Source organism: Anser brachyrhynchus (genome assembly GCF_964034855.1).
Source record: "Anser brachyrhynchus genome assembly, chromosome: 5".
NCBI lineage: Eukaryota > Metazoa > Chordata > Aves > Anseriformes > Anatidae > Anser > Anser brachyrhynchus.
The window spans coordinates 18,020,235-18,031,815 of NC_137699.1; the positions used below are offsets into that span (position 1 = coordinate 18,020,235).

An 11,581-nucleotide genomic window follows, 5' to 3' on the forward strand; every position below is an offset into this window, starting at 1 on the left:
CAGCCCCGAGGGGTGCCTACACTCTGCGAGCCAGGTGGAGAGGAGGGGAAGCATAACAGCATCGCTGACTGGTAAGCTGTAAATGCAGCAGTGCTATAAAGGCACTCAAGAGGCTACTGACTTGCATATGGAGCTGATAAAAGACAGGGGGACAAGGCTACTGCAGGGTTTTTATCAGGTTAAGAGAGGAGTGCTCGCTCTGTCTGTGAACCCAGCAGTTGCTTAGCGACATAATGATCAAGTGCAAGCCTGCAAGATGGACTGAATAACACCAGCGTGATTAACGCAAAATAGACCCCGTGGCTGCGAAGGAGAAGAAACACAACCCCCAGTGCAAACACCATCCTTCCGCCACCGCTCCCATGTACTAATAAGGACTAATGAACAGCCGCCACTCCTGCTCTCTGCCACCACCATACCAAAATGATCGATAACTTTGCTGTAGGGAGGAGCTATTTATATTTTAAATGGTGCTCATGTTTCTCCGCCTGTGTTTGCAGAACACCCCCGTGGCCTCTGTGGCAGGTTGAGCGTCACTCCTGGTAGTGGGAAGCACTCATTGCAAACGTGGGAGTTGTGGAGGATGCTTAACCACGCAGGATCAAGTCCTCTAGGAAAAATAACCTGTATTGTGTTGGCATAGCAAATTTTAAAGGTGAAACTGTCTATGGTCAGGGCTTTTGTGCATCTCTAAGGGGTTTCTTATCTGGAAAAGTTCCCATTTTTTCACAAACAGGTAAGGCAGAACTGAACTTAGCAGTGAGTCCTGCATGGGGACTGATCATACATTTGGTTTCTTGTAAAATGTCTCCAGATTTCCCAGATTATGAAACGTGTATTTTGTGGAATAATTCTCAAGCCTTGATTTTTCAGTTTAATATTGTCCCATTAGCTTCACTTCATGTTGTTAACCATTTGTCAGCCAATTCCACAGGATTGCTTACTTTGTCAGTAATTCTTGCAGTTTCAGTCATTCCATTTTGTCATTTTTATTTGCTGTCATGACTGCTGTTGTCAGAAGAGGGTCATGCTGAAGTGCCATGAAGTAAGTGACGACAATAAAGCATAGAGTATGTTGTGCATTCTGCTTCTTTTTAATGCTCACTCATTGTTACCGCATTTTAGTAATTTTGATGTTGACTTTGATATAAATGTGGATTAGATTGTCCTAATCCAGAAATGGTAGCCATTCCAGAACCGTGTAAGGGATGCAATCTCAAACTGAAATAAAAGCCACTTTTCATCGGACAAATACTCAGCAAAGTTTTTTATAACGTGAGCACCTAAGAGTGGATTCCTGAACTTATGCTTGGACACCTAAATAGGGGACGTTGTTTTTTCAAATCTGTCAAAATTCTGCTGGATTTTTTTAGGGTATTTTCTGGGGGAAAGGGAGTGCAGTTTTACATACTTATGTGAGGTTTAAAGTAAAGACAAACTAGCCCTTGAAATAATCAAGCTGTGCTGCAGTGGTAACTGATAATCCTTCCTCATTGGAAGCTGTGAGATTTTCCCTTTTCCTTCCAGCTTGCCTTGACCTTTTCTCTTCCAGCTCTCCAAGAAAAGAGGGCTGAGGCCACCTCCTGGTCCTCTGCCCCTCATCAACACCTTGCCCTTGTTGCCTGCTTCCAGATAGTTGTGCCATTCACATCAAAACTGTTGGTCTTGAACAGCCTCCCACAGACCTTTAGTGATTATTCCTCGCTTCAGCTGAACAGTGTTACCTGCAACAGACACTAACCATCTCTCAATTCTTCTCACTAAATAATGATATTTAAGAAGCTCTGTATCCTGCCAGTCATCACATCAATGCTTGTTCTTAATCTTCCCCCAAAACAGATGATTATTGTCTTACTTTCCTACCATGCAATTTTCCTTTGACAATCCAAAAATACAGTAAAAATATTACAAGAGATGAAGGCAAAGTTTCGGTTTTGCATGTTCTCAGAAAGCTGTGAAAAGTTATTTTCCCACAGTACCTCTTATAGGGTCTCTTTTCTCTCACTGGCTAAGCTTTTTTCTCCAAAACAGTGGAAAACCTTTGTCAGAGAGAGCAAGTTTTTTGGCAAGTTACAGAATAAAACAGCTCTCGTGAGAGCATAATTATCTGGGGGTTTTATTGGTGGTGGTTTTTTTTGTTTGTTGTTTTTTTTTTGTTTGGTTGGTTGGGTTTTTTTAGATGAGAGGCTCCTAGGACCTATTGCAGCATGCCATCTTTCACTGATTTGCATTTGATATTAAGTTAACAGTAAATTTGAATCCTGCAAATCCAATTTAAAATTTAAAAGAATTTCTTCCCTACAAGCTGTGTTGATGGCTTTTCTACTTGGAGACATAGGAATTATATATTGTGGTTTTAATACAAGACAGCATAATAGGCATTGCCATCAGTGCAGTCTTACAGCAGCAAATGTTTACAAATTAGTACCATATGCTGATTCTAATAGGGCAAATTTTATTTAAAATAATTATCAGACTTTTCACCTTTTTAAAATGAAATTTGGGTTTAGGCAGCTTTAATATGGATTTAATATGTTTAATATAACAGATGATCAAATAAAGCATACCAAAATTGCTCTTATTAAAAAATCTGGAAAACCCACAACACAACACAAACATGCCTGCTCTCCAGCTGGAATGTACTTGCCCCCTTACTGACCAGGATACCAACCATCCAGAAAATGCAGGACAGCTGATAGTTTCAAGGCTGCATCTGCATCACAGACTGTACTGTAGATGTCAAAAATTATAATTTGGGATGGATAGGAGTTGCACAAAGGCACGTGTTTTTTCCTTGGATTACAATCGCAGTACAGCAGTCTCTGTAGCATGTTGGATTTGATATGGCAAGTGAAACAAGGTGGGAAAAGGGGGGAAAGAATCTTGGACTGAAAGAGTTAGGACGGAAAGTCTGGAAATGTAATTGTGGGCTTCAGCAGGCTCGGATGACCTTCGTGAGGCTGTCTGCCTTGTGAAGGCTGCAGAGCCAGCCGCAGAGCCAGCTGGAGCACAGCAGCCGGGAACAGAGCACAAACTTGGTTTTGCAGGTTGCTGAGTAATTTTGCAGACAGCAGTGACCTCAAGTTGCTGTGGTTACATTTCCTCTGATCTTCAGCTGGTTACTGTAAAACTAGTCCTAAATAGGACTGCTGTGGCAGCAGTGGGGACGTGTACTGACTCACAAACTCGTCTGTATTCCCAAGTGTGCAGAACAGCTAATAACCTCCTCAGAGGAGGTGTGTTGCCGTAGGAATGTCTGTTAATGAAGTGCCCCGAGCTTTCTGATAAAAGGGTTAACGTTTCTATTAGATTGAGTACTGGTGTGGCTATAAACTGAGCTGGTGTTGAAACCTCATTAATCAGCTAAAATATTTTTCTTATCATAGTTCCAGAGTCATATTTTAATAGTCAGTAGTCCTGAACCCATGGTCCAAGGAAAGAAAGATGCCTGCAGACCTTTTAATACTGCTTGTAGCCATGAGAAGCCATTGCTCTGATCCAGGCTGACAGAAAGAGCAAAGCCTTTGCTCACCCAGTATTACTGCCTGTGCATCTGAGGTTAGGTAACACTAGTCTAAAGAATACTTAAAATACGAGCACACGGTTTACTTTGGGGGATTTTGTTTTATAGGCTTAATGTAGTTTATTTAAGGGAATAGTGAAAATGATTTCCTGAACAAGGACGTACGGGGAGTCTGTGAAATGAACCATACAGAGAAGCAGCAGCAGAAATGGGTTACAAAGTAGATGTACCTGACTGAACCTGGAGCTGTTAGTCAGGTAACAGAAGTGATCTGCCAGTGTCTACCATTATAGAAGATAAATTTGCATCATCCGTTTGATATTGCCATGAAAGATGTGAATACAAAACTATAATTTCTCATATTTGCAATACAGGAAATTTACGTAAAAGGGTCACCGCAAATAAAGAGATAGGGAGAAATTTCCACATTTATGCAAAACTCATCCTTCTCTTCTCTCAATCACTAGGGCAACATTATCCCAACCTTTTTCAAAGCAAGGGTTTTTTGGATTTAAAATTATATCATGCCTTATTAAAGTGCATGAGACTCCTAATACTAAGTAGGTAGAAATAATTTGTTCCCCTTGGTTAGTAGAATTTAATAGTTTCTTGCCATAGACTTTTATGTGTAAGAAGGCTTAGCTCTAGCCCTGGAAGACAATGAAAGCCATTAAGCTCCAAACAAATCACGGGAAGCACTCAAAACCTTGCCAAGTGTTTCCTTTCTTTTTTAAATTACAAAGACATAAGTGCTGAAAGTATTGTTCCTACTGTGTTTCAAGTGAAGTACTGATCTTTCAACTCTCAAAAAGATCCCCCTGTTCCCATTGAAATATATGGAACAACTTGTGGGAAATCAGTGGGATTGCTCATGCGAATAACATGTACATTCTCCAGAAAGTTATTTTTAGTGCTTTTCTAATAACACAGTGTTGGAGCCCGATTTGAATGAGACTTGCTGTGATATGAGTGTGCTCTGAAGCTCAGTGTGGCAGTGCTGTAGGTTACCTGACGTCTAGGTTTGTTAATTATGGGCTGAAGCCCCAGATGTGATGCAGGGAGTATGTAGGAAGAGGTCTCAAAACAGGCAGCAGCAAACCAAGGAAATGCTGAAGAAAGTCTCCAGTTCAAGGCTACCAGGTCTTACAAGAGTAACTGTGGCTACAGTAAAGCTCAAATGAGAGAAAGGGATTAATAGCCAATTAGCATTGCCCCAGGTGAGCTGCCTACATTTTTTCTTTTGGGTAATGGATGAGAGTAGTTCACTGGGATAGCAGGTTAGGATAGATTTTGAGGAAGTGCTGGCATCCTCATCTTTTTAATTAAAATTTTAACTACTATTTTAGTCAGGATGTGGGCAACCAAAGTCCAGTCACTCCCTTTCTATGGACATTCATAATTACGTTATACTGAGAACCAAATCCAGTGAGACAGGCTAACCGTACACACCACATCCTCCATCCCAGCAGTCCCAGTGCTCTGCACGCAGGAGCAAAGCCTTCATGATTCCCTAGGACAGAGGAGCATGAGAGGGGTTCACAGTTGTAAAGCTGATCTAGTGGTGAGGGACAGGCCCCAGAGAGAGCATATGTGGGTTTTGACTCCTGCTGCATAGATCATTTTTGGTACTTCATTTCCTGGCCATTAACACAACATCTTCAAGCAGTCATTCAGGAAAAGACTCCAGCTTCTTCCATAATAGCACTTTAAAGATGAGGGCTCCAGAACCACGCTCTTACTTTGGCTCTGTAAGATCTTTTCTGCACCATGGTGAATCTGCATTATTAATAAAAGCATTTGTATCTGCCATTGTGCACCAAAGTCATCCTCCATTCTGCTCTAGGCATGACCGGTCAGGCCTGGGGACAGTCTGGCACTGAGATAAAGAGGTCTTCAGTCAATGTCTGCATGAGAAATCTATCCACAACATCCTCCAGGTCATCTTCTGGAGTCTGCGGCATCACTTCAAGGATAAATAAATCCTTTGGTCAGGAAATGCATGAAATTAGTTTGGCTGACGGTGTCCCTCATTGGTATTTTAAAACTGAAAAGCTCTGGAGCCTAAGGCACCAGAGTAGAAGAAGTTCAGTGGAAGATCCTGTAGTGCTCAGGCTGCCTGGCAGAATTGTCCCATGAAAAGTAAGGGCTGTAGGACTAAGCATTTTATGAAGTGAGCAGACCTGAACCCAGATCTAATGTTTCTAAATTTGCTCTATGGCCACCAGACAAAAGTTGGCTTGTCTGCCCCTTCACCCACCCTGACAGCCTCAGCAACAGTTAGCCTCTCGACCAGTTTCTTGTCTGTTTAGTCTGTAATCTGCGATTTCCTTTAGGCAGGAGATAGGTGCACAGAATAAGAATTTTGTCTCCGTTAGTTTTTTAGTGAAACAGCCGAAGTATAATTTCTGTTCAGAAAAAAAAAAAAATGGACACAAAAGTCCTTTTATGAATCTTAAAGACAGTTTTATTTTTAAAGCATGAAAAGGTCAGCTGAGCAGAAAGGGAAATAAGAGGAGTTTGGGGAGCATGTTCTGTGAGCGAATAGGATTACAAACACACATACCCAAAAATTCACTGAGTAGAGAGATGCACAAAGACCCAAAACCTGAGCTAGTAATATGCTTCCAATACTTTCCATAGCTACTATTATTAGCTATGTTACCTTACGGTGTGTTGGACTGACAGGCTAAAACAGAAATGAAGGACTCACCTCTCCATGCAATCCGAGGAAGATCAACTCCTGATTGCACTGCACGGGTAACACAAAGTGCCCATGTGCTTATTACAGATGGTGTTTCTCATTTAGCCGAGTCAATTTGTTGTAGCCTGAAAAAAAGGAATGTGCTCTGGAAGGTCTTTTTCTGAACTGCTCATAAGCAAAGGTTTATTAATGTATGGTAATCAAAGGTAATCTATGGCTTACCATTTATTATTGTTCTATGGGAAAGATTCAATTATGCTGTCTTAGTACTTTTAACCTGATATTGCTCCTTGAAAATACATGTATATGTACATACTCTAACATTCCAAAGCCATGTTTGCCACATGTTGATATGGACAAACTTTCAGCTGGTAGCTGCTGTGTCTAACTTTCTGTGTCTGTTTACACTTTCAGGAGCACAGAAGTCATGAGTACTGTCTCAGGTACACGAAGTACAACAATCACTTTTACTGTCCGACCTGGAACCAGCCAGCCGATCACACTGCAGAGCAGGTCCCCAGACTATGACAGTAGGACCTCAGGAGCAAGACATGCTCCAAGCCCTGTGGTTTCACCAACAGAGATTAATAAAGACATCATGCCTGCTCCTCTGACTGCTTCTGCTTCAGCTTCATCTCCTTCTCCAACTTTGTCCGATGTATTTAGCCTACCCAGCCAGCCCCCTTCTGGGGACTTATTTGGCTTGACCACAGGGCGCAGCAGGTCTCCTTCTCCCTCAATATTACAACAGCCAATCTCAAATAAGCCTTTTACAACTAAGCCTGTCCACCTGTGGACTAAACCAGATGTGGCAGATTGGTTGGAAAGTCTAAACTTAGGTGAACATAAAGAAACATTTATGGACAATGAAATAGATGGCACTCATTTACCAAATCTACAAAAGGAAGATCTGATAGACCTTGGAGTGACTAGAGTTGGGCACAGAATGAACATAGAAAGAGCTTTGAAACAGCTGCTGGACAGATAAGAATAGCTATTTTGCCTCACAAACTTCTGTTGATAACTAGAGATGGGCTGGTACTGAAATACCCCAAATGCCTTGTCTGTCTGCGAGTGCCAGCAAAATTAGGGGGGGGAAAAAACAGTTTAATTCCTGGTACTCAGGTAATGCAGACTGTATGCTACATGCCCAAACATAAATCTAAATATGTACACGAGTGGGGCCATTTTATTTCAAAGTTGTGGGGAGATATGAGAGAGAGAGAGAAAATTGTTAACTTTAAAAATATTACCATCTATTTATAATACCCTTCTGCTGGAACCATTACATACCAGTTTTCTTTCATCTTAAAATTGCAAGCAATTTTATTTTATTTTTTTTATTTGAAAGGCACTGTATTCTCTTCTTGACATTCATTCAGTCTCCCAGCAGGCTTCCTTCCCCAACCCTTAGTTTATTTTAAGAGGACAGATTGCTTCATTACCACTCAAATCTGGTTTTGTTAGCAGAGGCACACTATTGTGACAGGTACAGGAGTTCATATTACTGTTTTTTACTAGTTTAGCTCTCTGATTTGTTGGCAGAGAAGCTGGTTGTTCTGCTGGAATTAGTTCAAAGGTAACCTTGCTCTGTTTTACCTGGTATTTCTTTATTTCTGCAATTATACTTAGCACTCTTCCAAGGTGGCAGAACAAGTTCAACACATGCTCCATTGATGTGACCTGTAAGACGATGCAGAAGTTTCATAAAAACTGAGAAGTAATGCTCACTTAGAGGTACAATAAAATGAAGCTAGTTTGAACCTGAGACCCCCAGTTTTCAACCAGCTAAACTACTGCTAAGTTGCAATATGAACTCTACAAGCCAGAAAAAAAAAATGTTTTTATGTACAGAGGCACCTTTTGGACTTCACAGTCAGATACACAAATATGCTGAACCCTGAGCGATACCGTTTAATTCAGTGAGTGGTTAAGTGCTTAGCTATTTTGAATATCAGGCCAAGAAAGAATAAAAAGATAGATGAATGTTCCCATTGAAGTCAATGGGAAGGTTGCCAGTGTTTTAAGAGAGGGATTTCAGCCTGTTAGCAGAAATGGAAATAGTTCAGCCTGCTAAAAAAATGAAAAAAGTTAAAAAAAAAAAAAAAAAAGCTAATGCCAAGATGGAACGAGGTCTATATTGTCCCATCGTGTGCATGTTAAGAGGCCAGGGGAACTGGTAGGTATCCAGTTTCTCATCTTTATCACTGTTAATAAGTATTGGCTTCCTGACAAGGACAGCAGACAGAGCACTTCGCGGGGAGCTGAACACTTCCCGTCGGCCTCCCGTGATCTCCTTGCACGTCTGCCAGCGGGGTAGCAGCAGAGAGTGTGCCCCGCTCCAAACCTGGCGGTGTGGCTGAGCATTGGCTGGGTGGTGAGCCGAAGAGCTTTCCAGGAGACTTCAGTCAGCAGGGGTGGAACACATAGATTTGGTCAATCTGACTTTTTTTTTTTTTTTTTTTTAAGTTAACAAGTCTCTCTCTGCATGTTTGACCTCCCCTTGTAATTAACACCTCTTAATATCTGTGAGTTTTGTAGGTCTTTATTAACATAATACTCAAGCTGTTCAAGGTGGGTAAATTGTGTGTGGATGGCTAGACTGCCTACCTACCATACTTTCAGGTTCTCTTACATTTTGCAAGGTACCTGAACTTTCTTTCCTTGATATGGTCCTTCATATGGTCCAGCCTATCTCTATTTTTTTTATTGTGATTATTTTTGCTCACGAACAAGTGTCTAATTAGGTCTGCAACAGCCCTAGTATGAGTACATAAAGTTTAGCATTTTAAATATCTTTCTTTACTGCAAGTTTAAATAGTTGTACAGATAGTTTATAAGCACAATATTTTAAGAAAATAAGTGGCTGGTCTACTGGGCAGCCTTTGTGCCACTTCAGTGCTAGAAAGTGAAAAACAACAAAAAAAACTTTTGTGGTTTAATACTATTTCTGTGGAATAATTATAAAGTCTTGACCTTTTTAAAATCAACCTCATTTGGATGCATCTGAACCAGCAGAGCTGTGTTATATTTTCTATCTTTGCTAGAACTTCTACAAAGGAGGATGAATATTTCTTCAAAAGTGGTTATAGTTACCAATGCATTGGATACTCATAAAAAACAACTTATTTAGCCTCCTGCCCCCTTTATGGAACAACAAATCTTTTGACTTAACATCTGTTACTACACTATATTTGTATTTGAAAGTTCCAAGTAACCTTGTAATAAAAATCAAGTACTAAGGCATTTTACTTTCAAGAGTACTGAATTTTTCCATAGGTGTTGTAGAAAATGACAGTCTCATTCAGATAGTCAATACAGGCAACTTGAGGCCATCAGATACTTTAAGAAGTGTAAAAATGGTAATTTAGCCATCATTGTCTTCCATTTGGTGATATGACAGAATTCAGTAAATAAACCACTAATGCCATGCTCTTTTTTTGTTTCTTTGGGTACAGTTGATATTACCTCTATAATATGTGCCAGAAAATACATTAGAAACTACGGTAGTAAAAGACAATGTAGAAGTTGACTTTTAAGCTGCTTTTTACTCACAATCTTGTTGTTGGATTTAAGTTTAACAAGTGCTGACATACACAGCAAATTACAGTTGATGGTAATCCCTTTCTTACACAGGTGTGTTTCTTGCTCGTGTATCTTTTCAGGTACTGAAAGCATAGGTACAATACCATTAGCAGAGAAGAGGTTTGAAACATTAAAGAGCTAATGAAATAGTTTATTTTTACATTGTGTCTTTCAAAGTAAACGTAATGAGACCTGAGAGGACCTACTTTCACCAATAAAATGCACCTCTGCCAAGATGAATCGGTCTCTAGCTCTGTTTGATGATTTTTGCTACAGAAAGCAATAGTAACAGATACGACGTTGCCTCCGAGTATTTTCGTCAGTCTGGAAATGTTGGGGGGAGGAGAGAAGACCCATTTATTTCATGCTACTATGATAGTGAAAAACAAGTTGTTAGAGATCTATGAAATACGTTATGATATTCTGGGTTTTAGGATCAACTTTTGTTTATATACTGTAATTTAAATAAATTGCATTTACATGCCTAGTTTCTGTAATATTTGTGTATACAATACCAAAATCTTACAAGATGTAAATTGTGTATAACTGCACAGACTCCTTTCCCTAGGTGTCTGAGAACATTTTAAGTTGAATTCATATATTATAAAATGACTAGATGTGACTGTTGATTTACAGAATTTACATATCACAAAAGTTAATTATTTGTGGTACTTAAGTTAATAAAAATAGTGATTTTTTTCTCAGTTCTTAAAAAGCATTACCCAGTTGATCTGGCGATGATTATGTGTATGAGCCACAAATATTGATAATTTTTCCATTACATTTTTTCTTTTCTTTTCTAGATATTAATATGTTTCTCGCTATAGTTTGTGTAACAACTTGTGTTCACGTTATCTATGTTGCTGTAATTTTTGTGCTTTAATTCCTCTTATTTTGACTGATTAAAAAATCAAGCTCCTGTAACTTGCACTTTTCCCCAATCCTTAATACTCTTGTATGGCAACCAAAATTACTGTAAGAAATAAATATAATATTGCACTAAGGTTGTGGTTCTGATTGCAAACAGAGAACACTGTCTGGATTTTTATTAAAAAAAAAAAAAAAAAGTTCCCAAACTTGCAATCTGATGTTGTATATTGAAAGAGCATAGAATGCTTTAACAAAACGTAGATAGAAATAAGGCAAAACCATTGATTTATTGTCAGGAAAAAAACACTTCCTTTTTATTTCTTTCTTTTTTTTCTGGTTAAAGCATTCTTTATGCTTCACACTAGTTAATTTACTGTTTGAGATCCATGTTTGAAATTTGACAAGTAAAAATATTTCAGCAGGTGGTCGAAAATACTTATCTATTTGCCTTAAGGTGGGTTTCAAATAATCATTGAATTTTTTTTCTTTGCTGAGCGTGTGTGTGGGAATGCATGCTCTCAACTTAGTATTACTGGTCGTATGAGGCACTCAGCTGTGGATCTGTTCTGCAGTTTAATAAGGCACTGAAAAGTTGGGGGGCTGCAACTTTTGTAGGCAAAAGAAGCTTTATGGGTAGGAGAGGAACCAGTGCTCCTTAGCAGGACTTGTGCCTCTGGTGCCTAAAAAATGTACCGGCAGGACATATTTGTACTGTGAATAAATGATGTTTGAAGTGGGAAAAAAAAAAAAAAAAAGAAAAAAGGAAAAGAAAAAAAAAATAAAAAAAAAGAAAACAAATCATTTTCTTTTGCTTTAATTGTTTTTTCTATCTTTAAATGGTGATGCAATTAAGATTTTTTTTTTTTCTAAGATATTGGAATAAATGCCTAGAACTGTTGCCA

General features: G+C 39.3%; 1 protein-coding gene across 8 annotated transcripts in view; it reads left to right on the forward strand.

Moving 5' to 3' along the window:
- The window catches only part of SHANK2 (SH3 and multiple ankyrin repeat domains 2), a 354,395-nt gene extending 343,585 nt beyond the window's left edge, over positions 1–10,810 (forward strand). For all 8 annotated transcript variants that reach the window (XM_080594526.1, XM_080594522.1, XM_080594527.1 and 5 more), the window contains one exon: positions 6,639–10,810. In XM_080594526.1, coding sequence (XP_080450652.1) covers positions 6,639–7,212 — 574 coding nt within the window. In that variant the 3' untranslated portion in view covers positions 7,213–10,810. The remainder of the gene's footprint in view (positions 1–6,638) is intronic.
- The last annotated feature ends 771 nt before the right edge of the window (positions 10,811–11,581 follow it).